This window comes from Seriola dumerili, unplaced genomic scaffold, assembly GCF_002260705.1.
Source record: "Seriola dumerili isolate Sdu_G_001 unplaced genomic scaffold, Sdu_1.0 BDQW01001092.1, whole genome shotgun sequence".
Taxonomy (NCBI): Eukaryota; Metazoa; Chordata; class Actinopteri; order Carangiformes; family Carangidae; genus Seriola; species Seriola dumerili.
Genome location: NW_019175347.1, coordinates 14,007 through 28,412, shown reverse-complemented (window position 1 = coordinate 28,412; position 14,406 = coordinate 14,007). Strand labels below are relative to the sequence as shown.

At 37.2% G+C, this 14,406-nt stretch overlaps 1 protein-coding gene across 1 annotated transcript; it reads right to left on the bottom strand.

The window, feature by feature from the left end:
* Positions 1-523: 523 nt before the first annotated feature.
* LOC111237773 (mediator of RNA polymerase II transcription subunit 13-like) lies at positions 524-7,665 on the bottom strand (the record flags this gene model as incomplete). Its single annotated transcript, XM_022767000.1, has 13 exons — positions 524-1,799; positions 2,442-2,551; positions 2,812-2,976; positions 3,895-4,052; positions 4,397-4,561; positions 4,737-4,895; positions 5,471-5,613; positions 5,746-5,969; positions 6,072-6,260; positions 6,368-6,620; positions 6,716-7,004; positions 7,092-7,290; positions 7,436-7,665. Coding segments are annotated over 13 exons (2,417 nt in total), but the record flags the coding sequence as incomplete, so codon positions are not given.
* Positions 7,666-14,406: the final 6,741 nt, after the last annotated feature.

The following is a 14,406-nucleotide window of genomic DNA, read 5'->3' as shown; positions in this document are numbered from 1 at the left end:
AGTGATGAGAGATGTAACAATTTTTTTTTGCAAACTTGCCCTTGTCTGTACATTTGTGTACACTTACTTGGCAATTTCACCTCTTGGCTGTAATTAAATGAGTTTTGCGCCGTATACTATATATCAAAAAAGCTCACAGCAAAAAAATACTTTGATATGAATCACTTGAAAGTAAACCAACCAGCATGAAATGTACAGCTTTAAGAAAATTCCAAAAAACACAGCTGAAAAGTGTATATACAAACATGCTAGGAATCTAACAAAGAGCAGACTGAGTGAAGCTGAAGAGACAGGCCTTTCTAATGGTTCGCTTGACATCATTTAGGAGAGCCAGTGAAATAAAGCATCATTCTTAAATATTTAATTACCTTGCAATGTTCAAATACCATGGTCTTCTATTGCCTATTTCAAGTTTTTTAGCAGAAGAGGAACACCTTATAAATATACAGTATACTGTATCTCCTGCATCAATTAGTTTAAATTTAAACATTTAAATAAAAAGCTAAAATGTTCAGTATCTGTAAAAAAAAAAAAGAAAAAAAAAAGAAAAAAAAAACCAACTCAAATGCATTTTCTGTGATAAATGTTCATACTGTGTCCATTTCTAAAGAGGTGGTTGAATCCATCACCCTTATCATTAAGTGCCTGCTTGGAAGAGGTAATATATATTTATGTATATACATATATATCAAATTCTATGACATGATATAATTTGTATAAATATGGCATCTTTACAATTGCATTAAAATGACAAATTTTATTTCAGCTCCCAAGACAATTAACAGTTAATTGGGAAAAAAGGCCTTGTTTAAGTTTCTCATTTTTATGTTTTAAATATTAAAAATAAGTCTCAATTCTTTGCAAATGTATGTCTTACATTATAAACAACACTTCTGTCTTAATTGGTCAAATATTTTCCATTGTGTTCTTATCTACAACACTTTGGAAGGTGAGGAAAAAGTGCCATTATCAAATGCTCCCTCTTTGGAGTAAATGAGGACGTTTGCCCCTCTCAGAGTAAAGGTAAAAGTTTCATCAACCGACTCAAAGTCCCAAGAAGCTCAACAGTGCAGTTCTGTACAAAAATTTAAAAACACCATTAACACATTAATTGATGTAACAAAGCCATGGGTTTGTGTTGTCATGCCATTTTGCTGGTTGTACAGTATGGAGTTATGTGGCCCTGCACAGATGTCCCTTTTCACAGGTGAGGATGTAACGAGACTCAGAGAGAGCTTCTGTCATCCACTGATGCTTCAAATGCCACTGAGAGTTGTGGCCCATGTGGGACATAATGCTGCTTCAATCAGGAGAGAGTTAACATTGTGATATGTCAGTAAAATGGGCATAGTTGGATAGATCCATCTGTTTCTCCCTCGAAAAGCACCATAACTGGCACACAGCCAGTTTTGAAGGTACAAACTGGATTTTCACGGTGTTGCAGTTAACTAAAGTTATTGTTCAGAGCATTTCACTCTTCTTATTCATTACATTCCAGGCCCGGGAGAGTCTGACTTGCCCTGTCCTTTCTTTGACCATTAAATCCACGTGTACCCAAACGACGGAAGTGTTCTGGTGCTCTCTGGTGCCCAGAAGGAGGAAGCGTAGGCACAGGAAATGAAGGTAACCATCAGTCCCCAAGAGTTGTCCTTGAAGTCTCACACAGCTAAAGCATGTTCAGGATGGCATTGTACATTTGGATAAGTACAGCCAGGTGGACAGGCAGGCAGGATTGGCGATCTTGGGTAGCAGGGGTACACGTCAACCAGGAGAGGGCGTTATACTGCTCCAATACAAACCTGTGTTTGAAAAATACACAGTTTTATCAAGGACAATTTGCACAAAATTCTGACTTTTTGAAAATATTCTAATGATTTATATTTTTAAGATTGATCAGTTAATCCACTCTTTCCATCATGTTTTTTTCATTCACAGTATTGATTTAGCAAAAGTATTTGTTGGCAATTAATCACAATTTTGAAGCAATTAATGGCACTTGAAAATATGTTCTTTTTTATTTTAATAATATCTCAATTAATCAATTTTTAATTACATATTTATTTTTTATTCTTAAGCTGTAACTTTTACTTAGACACAAATAACTTTACCACATACCATACTGTACACCTGTCTGTAGTAAACATTTCAAAGACAAGTCAAATGCTAAATAATTGTATTTTGAATTATAATTCGACTTTATGGAAATTAAACATCTACTTATTTGGAACATATATTTTAAATTTAACACACACACACACACACATATATATATATATATATATATATATATATATATATATCAGCTATTTGAATAATCCACAGACTTATTACACTTCTTACATATACTCTGTTTTGTACACATAATTTAGTAGCCACTTTAACCAGCACTGTACAGCAGATGATAAACAAATCTGAAAGGCCAACATGTGTTAAGTATTTACCTGAGCACATCAGAGGTGGTTTTTGAGTCTAAGGGGTGAGGGGTCCTCTTAGTCTTGTCTGACACCAGCTCATCTGACTGGGCTATGGAGATGTGGTGGTGGAGAGACGCCTGAAGTGAAGGAGCAAAGGGCACAGTCAAATGTTGAAGCATGCTTGGCTATAGTGAGCAGCTGTGACCTTCTTTAGTATTTAATCACATAATTAGAGCATTTCTGCATCAATTCTTGATCATCTCTGTATGTTTTGCTCTCAGATCAAATGAGCTTTAAAGTCAGTCGCCCACGCATATACACACACACACACACACACACACACACACACACACACACACACACACACACACACACACACACACAGTGTTTTGAGTACCTTGAGGAATAGTGGACACTGGCTCTCAGCCTGCGGGCAGGAGGCCCAGAACCAGTGAGGAAGTCCATTTGCTTGTGCAGTGGAGACGTAGTAACCCAGAGCCAGTGGCTGCTGCTTTAGCTCCTCTGGTGGATTGTCCCTGGACAGCAAGCGCTCTCCCTGGCTCTATATACACACAGGACAGGGCCAGCAATCAATTACAACCTTTGTTGTGATCCTCACAAATCCTGGGTCATGGCCTATATCATTTATTCATTCAAGCATCTTTCAATTCTGAACATCTGCACTGGCACGGGTGGGTTGTCTTCTTTAAACAAGAAAATGTGAACACGTGATGTTCATGGTAACTCATGAAAGCAGGTTATAGTATGCAATCCTTGTAGATCAAGGGATATATAGTATTGTATAGTACAGTATAGTTTTACAGTTATATGTAAAGCTACAGCAACCCCATCTGAAGAGGAAAAATACAAACGAACCTCTGCTTTTATAAGGTGATAATTTTCCTGCCAAAAGGGTTTTGCAAAAGAACATTTGCATTTTCTCCCTGCAGGTCAATATACTTTGCCGGGGCTGTTCCCACAGTTTGTCAGTACTGTATGAAATGAGGTGTAATATAGGTTGTCAACACATCTCTTCTCCTTTGCCTCCAAGACAAATTCCTCTGCATCTATTTTACTTGGCAAATCACTAATTCTGATTCTCATTTGATAATATGAAGTGCTGAGTGTCACTAAAGACTGCTGTGCTTCAAAGTACAAAATCAGATCTGAACCTGACGAGGAATGCATTTTAACTCCACAAAACTACCCGTATAATTAGCAGTGAAAATGCAAAATGTCTATAGGTTATTTATATCATGAGTTGGGTCTGATCAAACCCTGCATCTTACTTCTTTCTTTTGTTAGAAAGCAGCAGAACAGCCCCTTCTTTGAAAGCAATGATTAAATGGTAACGTGAAAATATAGTAGCATGCTTTTTTTTCCCCCATGTAGGTTGGAAAGACATGGTATTTTGTTCCTTTGTTACAGGGTGTCATTAGCTACAACTGTAGGATGATTCTTTCCATTGATCCTGACTCACCCTGTTGTGCTGGAAATGTGAACCCATTCCCATCCCAGACGGAGAGCCAGGTGAGGGCACAGGAGAGGTGTTGGGGGAAGGGTGGAGGTTGATCAGCATCATGTCCTGGCCAATGTCGTTCTCCAGTTCATCAGGAAAAGGCAGATCAAACATGTCATCTGAGGGACAAAACACAGAGAGAACAGCCCCAGTTAGTTTAAACTTTGCTAATCAACAATGACACCCGTCCAGTCTAGGCTCATTTTAATCATTAACACAATTAATGTTCCAACAATTAATATTCCCATCTTTAGTTCACGGCACAATGTAGGCCAGATCAGGAACTTCATCAGTTTTTTCACAAGCCATTTGTGATGTGATGGGACTGTGATGTTGGGAGAGATATTTTGGCACAAAGATGCCCCCTGCTGGTACAAAAAGAGTACATCTAAACCATTTTTTGAAACAAGGATCTCGAGTAATCTTGTAACTACAGTGTGACTGTTATCCTGCTGTTCTTTACCATTATTGTCCTCTGTAGGGTAGGAGCTGGGTGCCAGCTGTGTGGTGGCAGAAGTAGGGAAGACTAAGATGTGTGTACAGGAAGCATCCTGAGGCGTGTTCAGCTGCGAGGTCTGCAGGTTCAGAGCAGTGCTGCGTCCAAACACTGAGCCCATGGTCACTGCATCTGGACACACACGTACAGAAACACAGCACAGGTGAGGAGTCTATTTACACTACTGTTACTCACTGTAATTCTGGTATATTGTAATATCCTATACTATATCAGCATAATTATAACCATAAACACCACCGCTGGCATAACCATCATTTATGACGAACAAAGTGGACGTGATACTTACCAGGCATGATCACAAAGGAGCCCTGTGGCTCCATGGCTACCAGGCAGGCGCTCAGGATCGTGGGAGAGTCAGCAGCTGAGATCCCACACATACGACAAGCCTCCCTCAGCTGGCACCCTATTGAATGGAGGGAATGCTCCCCAAGGAGCGAGCTCCAGTCTAGTTGAGTCAGAGGGTGGGGGGGATCATGTGTGTGTGAGAGAGAGAGAGATAAAAGCAGAGACATTTAGAGGGAGAGGGGGTGAGAGATGAAAAGTCTTTAAGTGAATCATTCCCTAGTTCATCTGATCTGTTGATAAAATTCTTTACCAAATGTTCAAACAAGTTTATAACAATTTAAAAGAAGTTTTGCTACAAGTATGTATTTAATATGTGTTACTCTTGTGTATACCCAGGACTATATGTACTTCAAGTGAATATCAGGGAACTGGCCAGGGCTTTGTCTAACAGGAGGGTGATAAGCCTCCAAACGCTTTTTTTCAAACTACAGGAATCCCAGCATCCCTTGAGGAGAAAAAAGATGGACTGACTTATGCAAAAGCCAAACCACATACTGTATGTACAGATGTTTCCAAATGAGGGAAATGAGAGACATAATATCCACACAAGTGTGGAGGCTTCTGGCTTTCACTGATTTATACTCCACAGTGTAGCACTTGGGGAAACAAAGTGATCACAGTGGTTATAAACTAATACAAGACGACTCTGGTTTCTTCTCAACTGATGTCACTCACCTTTTAGCTCCCCATGCCCCAGTCTGCCTAATCGACCAATCACAATCCTCCATGGCAGTGAGGTCATCTGGATGATGCCAATGCACCACTCCCACAGCTTCTGTAGTCCCATCTTCCTGGCTGAAACTTTGGGTCGTCGCGCTCTGAAGTGAACAAACAATGAAATACATGGAGAGTTCTGAGAATTAAAATGTCTTGCCATGAAACAACAAAAGTAGGAAAGTTAAAAAGGACAACTCTGCACAGAAGTCAGGTGATAAACAACCATTTCTCACCTGTTGGGTACATCAATGTTGATAATACAGGTCTCCAGGAGCTCCCCCTGCTGATCAGTGCAGGATACCAGGATCCAGCGCTGGTCGTGTGATAAGCAGTATCCTACATACAGCACATTGTATTTGGGAGGGAGCTCTGCCCATATCTCTCCTGGTTCTGGCTGCTTGGGACGGGTCGGACCAAGAATGAACGGGGGACAATACATCTGCAGTGGGCTTGGATGCTGGAGAAGGAAATTAAGATTTGAAGAGTTAAAAAAGTAAATTAACAAAGGCATGAGTAATTACCATAATTTACAAGTTACAGTTACATAATTTTTTTTCACCTCTGGACCCTTTAGTACAGAATTGACAGTCGACACTGGTCCAAAGCCAGTCAGGGACTTAATGTGTGTTTGCTGGGGCAACAGACGCCTGCACTGGGAGTAGCAAGAGAAGGCCATGGAGCGCAGGTGCTGCAGGTACAAATGGCTCTCACCACTGGCTGGCTGGAGAAGATACTGGCATGACACCACCTATGTAAGATAGAGACAACAGAAGGAAAGAAAACAGGATGATGATCACAAAAGCGAGAGTGAATTCTGTTTAATCCTACCTAGTGTGAATTAAAGTATCTTTGTACCTGTAGCACCAGTGCAGGTCTCATCATCTCAGGCAAAGTCTGTAGCATCTCTGTGTAGCAGCGAAGAAGCCCAAGTAGCCAAATGCTACCTGCCTCTATCTCGTCACCCTCTTCTTCCTCTCCCCCTTCACTTCTCGCTGCACTTGAGCTAAGAAAAGCATCCACTATGTAAATAACAATAGCTGGTGGGTTGGCATGGCTGTCCATTGAGTCACCTACAGTGGGGATGCCAATTCTAGACTGCTCTGCAGTCCTGAAAGAGAGCAGGAGAAGAAATAAGTTGTACTGGTTCGAATGTGTAGAACAACATTTGAAATTAGATCACTTCTCCCAATAATCAGGTCTTACAGTTCAGGGTTTTCTGCTGGTGTATTAGCTGGTGGCGTGGCACTAGAGGTCCCCTTTGATTCACTGGTCCCTCCTTGAGTTGTGTCCCCGGTCTGGCCTGAGGTCGCTCCAGTCGGGGTTGGAGCGTTTGCTGAACTGACAGTACCTTGAGCTTGTTCTCCATCAGGAGCCCAGGCTTGAGTCTGCCCAGAGGAGGCAGGCTGAGCTGAGGATGTGTTGTTTGCAGGGGCCTGGGCTTTGGGAGGAAGCAGAAGACTGCTGTCCAGAGGCAGGGCTGACAGCTGGGGACCTGAAGGAAGGAAAAATGGAATCTTAGATTAGATTAAACTAGATTAGATTAGATTAGATTAGATTAGATTAGATTAGATATTCTCACCTAGCTGTTGTTTGCAGGCATAAGCATACAGTTTAAGTTTGCTGAGGTTGTCGGCGTGCTGCTGTCCAGCCCATGGTCCAGTCATCCATTGGTCCACATCAAGCTCTTCCAGCTTTTCTGGCTCCACATCTTCACCTACACGCACAAGGCCATCCCTGGACACCTTGGCCAGAGGACGGTGCTTCCCAAGGCGGCACGTCTGGAAATGGAGTCAGTCAGGGCAACTGTTCAGTCTCTCATTAGAAACATTTATTATTGCACATTAAATATTCACCATCTTCATTCAAATATGTGTTGAAATGTAACAATGTACTGTTCTTCTGAATCACAATCCAATGTCCTACCTCATAAACAGCACTGAGCTCCTGGAAGAAGGCCCGGGCTGCAGCCAGCAGAGAGGGGCTATTAGGGCACAGTACCACATAGGCCACATCCCGCTGCCCCCCATAAGGCTCCAGTAACAACTTCTCCCAGAAAGGTAACGCCAAAGGAGACAACGCCAAGAAATCCCTCTCCCGGTCATAGCCCAGTAACACTGTAGGTATGGGCAAGGGCTCAGGTGACTCCTCCGAACCTTAAACAAATAAAAATAGTGACATCTTTAGTTAACTACAATCCAACTATGACATCCCTGTGCTTTCCACATTATCACTTTAGAGATTAACAGTATTACAGGTAACATATTTAGTAAAAAACACTTGTTCTCTGCATGAAGCAAAGATTGTATTGACTCAGCCAGTGGCGGTTCTACCTTGTATGGTGCCCTGGGCGAATACCCCAATAAGAAGAGTTTTTCATAATAATTATGAGCATGGTGGGTTAAAACTATTAAATCTGGAGGCTTTATATTATTGTCTTGAAAGTTTTTGTTAAAAAATTATACTTAAATGAAGATTGCTATTTGTGCAGGTTACTGGAGAGCACTCATCTATTGTTTCTAAGCAGATTATACCAGATAACAGATTCAACCAACTCATATACATTGCGTGAATAATTTGATTGATAATGTATCCAGTGTCCATCCAATGTAACCATTCGGTGCTGGCTGTGCTTTCAATATCATCCTCCAGAAACTCGAGATGACATTCTACAGCAAATAATATGATAAAATTCAAAAATATTAATTGAAGGGAAATCAATATTTTGGAAAAATATTTTTGATCATGGTGTTTGGTTTATAAATGACATTGTGTGGCAAGATGGGATACCCAGTTTATTGAAGTGTATGGAAAGATATGTTCCTCTCATTCATATACAGTAACCAGGTGATTTCTGCTTTAGGAAAATACTGGAAGCAAAAGATTAACAATGGGAAAACTAAGTTGTTAGTATGCCATCCGTCTATAAGAAATATGGATAATAGGAAACAAGGTAAATCAAAATATCTATAAATTTCATTTAACCTCCACATCTATTACTCCATATAGCACCTATAAAAAAATCAGAGGATACTTTTGACTGTCCTATACTGTCCTAGTAAAGTTAATATATAAAACAATAGTAGACACAGTTATGAGATTCTTTCTATTAAAAATAACTAGCAATTTTTTGCCCACAAAGAAAATGATTAAGATTTGGGGTATTGGTGAGACAGATGAGTGTTGTTTTTGTTTTACTGAATCGGAGTCAGCAGTATATTTGTTTTGGTAATGTCATTTGTCAGCCTTTTGGAGGGAAGTTCAAAAGATGTGCAATGCAATGAAGCTGTGTTTTCCACTGGACTTCTTCTCAGTTATGTTAAGTGATGTTACACAGAAAAATAATTGTTATTAATTTGATTATTTTGTTTGGTAAACATTTATTTTCAATGCTGGTGATGTGGCTTCCTTGAATATTAATCAATTTAGAATGTTTATTAAAAGTTATTTTTGAAGGATATATTGCAAAAACTAAGGATGATTTTAACAAACACAGAAAGATGGGAAAGGTTTATTGATGTAGAAGGCTGGTTGTGATTGTGTCAAGAAAATTTTATTTTGTTGGGTTTTTTGTCGTCTTTTTTTGGGAAATCAAATAATTTTTGAAATTTATTATGTAATGCAAAATTTGATTTATTTTGCCTTTGTTTTGTTTTGGTTTCTTATTTGGTACAGCAGTGTTACAGCAACAACAACCTCTCCTCGAATGTGGAGAAGACAGAGGAGATGGTAGTCGACTTCAGGAAAGATCGCAGCGTGCACGCCCCACTGACCATCAACGGCACTGTTGTAGAAAAAGTCAGCAGTACTAAGTTCTTGGGGTGCACATCGCTGATGACCTGACCTGGTCAATCAACACCACAGCCCTCACCAAAAAAGCCCAGCAGTGCCTCTACTTCCTGCAACACACAAAAAAAGCAAATTCCCCCTCATCCATCATGAACACTGAACCATCGAAAGCATCCTGACACACAGCATCACCATCTGGTACAGGAACTGAAGTCCCTGCAAAGAATAATGTGAGTGGAAGAGAAGATCTCAGGTGTCTTCTCTCCCCTCAGTGCCAAACATCTACACAGGAAGGCCACTGACAAACTGTCTGACCCCTACCACCACTCCCAACACCTCTTTGCACTCTTGCCATCTGGAAGGAGGCTCCAGAGCATCCGTGCAAGGTCCATAAGACTATGCAATAGCTTTTATCCACAAGCCATGAGAACTATGAACTCCCTGAAAATGCTGCCCCCCATCCCTGCCCCCAACACCATGTGACCATGTGACATGCACATAACATGCACCAGCACTCTAGGTGTCCACTTAACTTAATGCTGCTCTCTTTTCATGTTTTTTTTATTTTTTTATGCCACACTTGTTTTGTGTCCTGTGTATTACGTGTCTTTTGTTGTTTTTAAATGTGAACTGCACCCTGATTTCTATTGTTATAATATATTGTATTTCACTTCCATGTATGTTGAAGTGTATATTATGGTAGTGACAAATAAATTTAATTCTGATTTTGATTCTAATAAGAAATTTTTGAGAAAATAATATACAAACATGTAGAATGTTGTTTTACAAAAGTTGCGATTTACTATGAGTATTTCGTAAATGTTATAAATTATCTTCAAATATCCGGAGTATGTATATTTGTTATTATGATATATCCTCTCATAGGTGACACATATGGTAAAATGACTCTTCATATACAGATGCATATGTATGTTATGTATATGTCATTGGTCATGGTATCCTAAGGCATAAAAAGTCATAGAATAGTAAGTCATATAACGTCAAAGGCATATAATGTAAAACGTAATAGTATAGCATGGCATAAAATTGTCAAAAAAACGTAATAGTATAGTATGGATAAAAACGTCATAGTATAATATGGAAAAAAACGTCATAGAATATTAAGGCATAAAATTGTCAAAAGCGTCAAAATTGAAAAAAACCGCATAGTGTAGTAAAATATGAGGTTGTCATAGTGTAGTAAGGCCCTAAAAGCAAAAAAAAAGGACATAGTATAGTACGGCAAAACCGTGAAAAAACGACATAGTATAGTATGGCAAAAAAATTGAAAAAATTACAAAGTAGAATAAAGCATAAAATCATCAGAAAATGTCATAGTATGGCAAAGTATGTAGACGTCATGGTATAATAAGGCCCTAAAAGCAATAAAAATGCCATAGTATAGTATGGCAAAAAACGTGAAAAAACGACATAGTATAGTATGGCAAAAAACATGAAAAAACGACATAGTATAATAAAGCATAAAACCATCTGAAAATGTCATAGTATGGCAAGGTATGAAGACGTCATGGTATAATAAGGCCCTAAAAGCAATAAAAATGCCATAGTATAGTATGGCAAAAAACGTATAAAAACGACATAGTATAGTATGGCAAAAAAATTGAAAAATTGACAAAGTATAGTGAAGCATAAAACCGTCAGAAAACCTCATAGTATGGCAAAGTATGACGACGTCATGGTATAATATGGCCCTAGAAGCAATAAAAACACCATAGTATAGTATGGCAAAAAATGTGAAAAAACGACATAGTATAGTATGGCAAAAAAATTGAAAAAATGACAAAGTATAATAAAGCATAAAACCATCAGAAAATTTCATAGTATGGCAAGGTATGAAGACGTCATGGTATAATAAGGCCCTAAAAGCAATAAAAACGACATAGTATAGTATGGCAAAAAACGTAAAAAAACTACATAGTATAGTATGGCAAAAAACATGAAAAAATTACAAAGTATAATAAAGCATAAAACCATCAGAAAATTTCATAGTATGGCAATGTATGAAGACGTCATGGTATAATATCGCCCTAAAAGCAATAAAAACACCATAGTATAGTATGGCAAAAAAATTGAAAAAATTACAAGGTATAATAAAGCATAAAACCATCAGAAAATTTCATAGTATGGCAATGGATGAAGACGTCATGGTATAATATCGCCCTAGAAGCAATAAAAACACCATAGTATAGTATGGCAAAAAAATTGAAAAAATTACAAGGTATAATAAAGCATAAAACCATCAGAAAATTTCATAGTATGGCAATGGATGAAGACGTCATGGTATAATATCGCCCTAGAAGCAATAAAAACACCATAGTATAGTATGGCAAAAAAATTGAAAAAATTACAAGGTATAATAAAGCATAAAACCATCAGAAAATTTCATAGTATGGCAATGGATGAAGACGTCATGGTATAATATCGCCCTAGAAGCAATAAAAACACCATAGTATAGTATGGCAAAAAAATTGAAAAAATTACAAGGTATAATAAAGCATAAAACCATCAGAAAATTTCATAGTATGGCAATGGATGAAGACGTCATGGTATAATATCGCCCTAGAAGCAATAAAAACACCATAGTATAGTATGGCAAAAAAATTGAAAAAATTACAAGGTATAATAAAGCATAAAACCATCAGAAAATTTCATAGTATGGCAATGGATGAAGACGTCATGGTATAATATCGCCCTAGAAGCAATAAAAACACCATAGTATAGTATGGCAAAAAAATTGAAAAAATTACAAGGTATAATAAAGCATAAAACCATCAGAAAATTTCATAGTATGGCAATGGATGAAGACGTCATGGTATAATATCGCCCTAGAAGCAATAAAAACACCATAGTATAGTATGGCAAAAAAATTGAAAAAATTACAAGGTATAATAAAGCATAAAACCATCAGAAAATTTCATAGTATGGCAATGGATGAAGACGTCATGGTATAATATCGCCCTAGAAGCAATAAAAACACCATAGTATAGTATGGCAAAAAAATTGAAAAAATTACAAGGTATAATAAAGCATAAAACCATCAGAAAATTTCATAGTATGGCAATGGATGAAGACGTCATGGTATAATATCGCCCTAGAAGCAATAAAAACACCATAGTATAGTATGGCAAAAAAATTGAAAAAATTACAAGGTATAATAAAGCATAAAACCATCAGAAAATTTCATAGTATGGCAATGGATGAAGACGTCATGGTATAATATCGCCCTAGAAGCAATAAAAACACCATAGTATAGTATGGCAAAAAAATTGAAAAAATTACAAGGTATAATAAAGCATAAAACCATCAGAAAATTTCATAGTATGGCAATGGATGAAGACGTCATGGTATAATATCGCCCTAGAAGCAATAAAAACACCATAGTATAGTATGGCAAAAAAATTGAAAAAATTACAAGGTATAATAAAGCATAAAACCATCAGAAAATTTCATAGTATGGCAATGGATGAAGACGTCATGGTATAATATCGCCCTAGAAGCAATAAAAACACCATAGTATAGTATGGCAAAAAAATTGAAAAAATTACAAGGTATAATAAAGCATAAAACCATCAGAAAATTTCATAGTATGGCAATGGATGAAGACGTCATGGTATAATATCGCCCTAGAAGCAATAAAAACACCATAGTATAGTATGGCAAAAAAATTGAAAAAATTACAAGGTATAATAAAGCATAAAACCATCAGAAAATTTCATAGTATGGCAATGGATGAAGACGTCATGGTATAATATCGCCCTAGAAGCAATAAAAACACCATAGTATAGTATGGCAAAAAAATTGAAAAAATTACAAGGTATAATAAAGCATAAAACCATCAGAAAATTTCATAGTATGGCAATGGATGAAGACGTCATGGTATAATATCGCCCTAGAAGCAATAAAAACACCATAGTATAGTATGGCAAAAAAATTGAAAAAATTACAAGGTATAATAAAGCATAAAACCATCAGAAAATTTCATAGTATGGCAATGGATGAAGACGTCATGGTATAATATCGCCCTAGAAGCAATAAAAACACCATAGTATAGTATGGCAAAAAAATTGAAAAAATTACAAGGTATAATAAAGCATAAAACCATCAGAAAATTTCATAGTATGGCAATGGATGAAGACGTCATGGTATAATATCGCCCTAGAAGCAATAAAAACACCATAGTATAGTATGGCAAAAAAATTGAAAAAATTACAAGGTATAATAAAGCATAAAACCATCAGAAAATTTCATAGTATGGCAATGGATGAAGACGTCATGGTATAATATCGCCCTAGAAGCAATAAAAACACCATAGTATAGTATGGCAAAAAAATTGAAAAAATTACAAGGTATAATAAAGCATAAAACCATCAGAAAATTTCATAGTATGGCAATGGATGAAGACGTCATGGTATAATATCGCCCTAGAAGCAATAAAAACACCATAGTATAGTATGGCAAAAAAATTGAAAAAATTACAAGGTATAATAAAGCATAAAACCATCAGAAAATTTCATAGTATGGCAATGGATGAAGACGTCATGGTATAATATCGCCCTAGAAGCAATAAAAACACCATAGTATAGTATGGCAAAAAAATTGAAAAAATTACAAGGTATAATAAAGCATAAAACCATCAGAAAATTTCATAGTATGGCAATGGATGAAGACGTCATGGTATAATATCGCCCTAGAAGCAATAAAAACACCATAGTATAGTATGGCAAAAAAATTGAAAAAATTACAAGGTATAATAAAGCATAAAACCATCAGAAAATTTCATAGTATGGCAATGGATGAAGACGTCATGGTATAATATCGCCCTAGAAGCAATAAAAACACCATAGTATAGTATGGCAAAAAAATTGAAAAAATTACAAGGTATAATAAAGCATAAAACCATCAGAAAATTTCATAGTATGGCAATGGATGAAGACGTCATGGTATAATATCGCCCTAGAAGCAATAAAAACACCATAGTATAGTATGGCAAAAAAATTGAAAAAATTACAAGGTATAATAAAGCATAAAACCATCAGAAAATTTCATAGTATGGCAATGGATGAAGACGTCATGGTATAATATCGCCC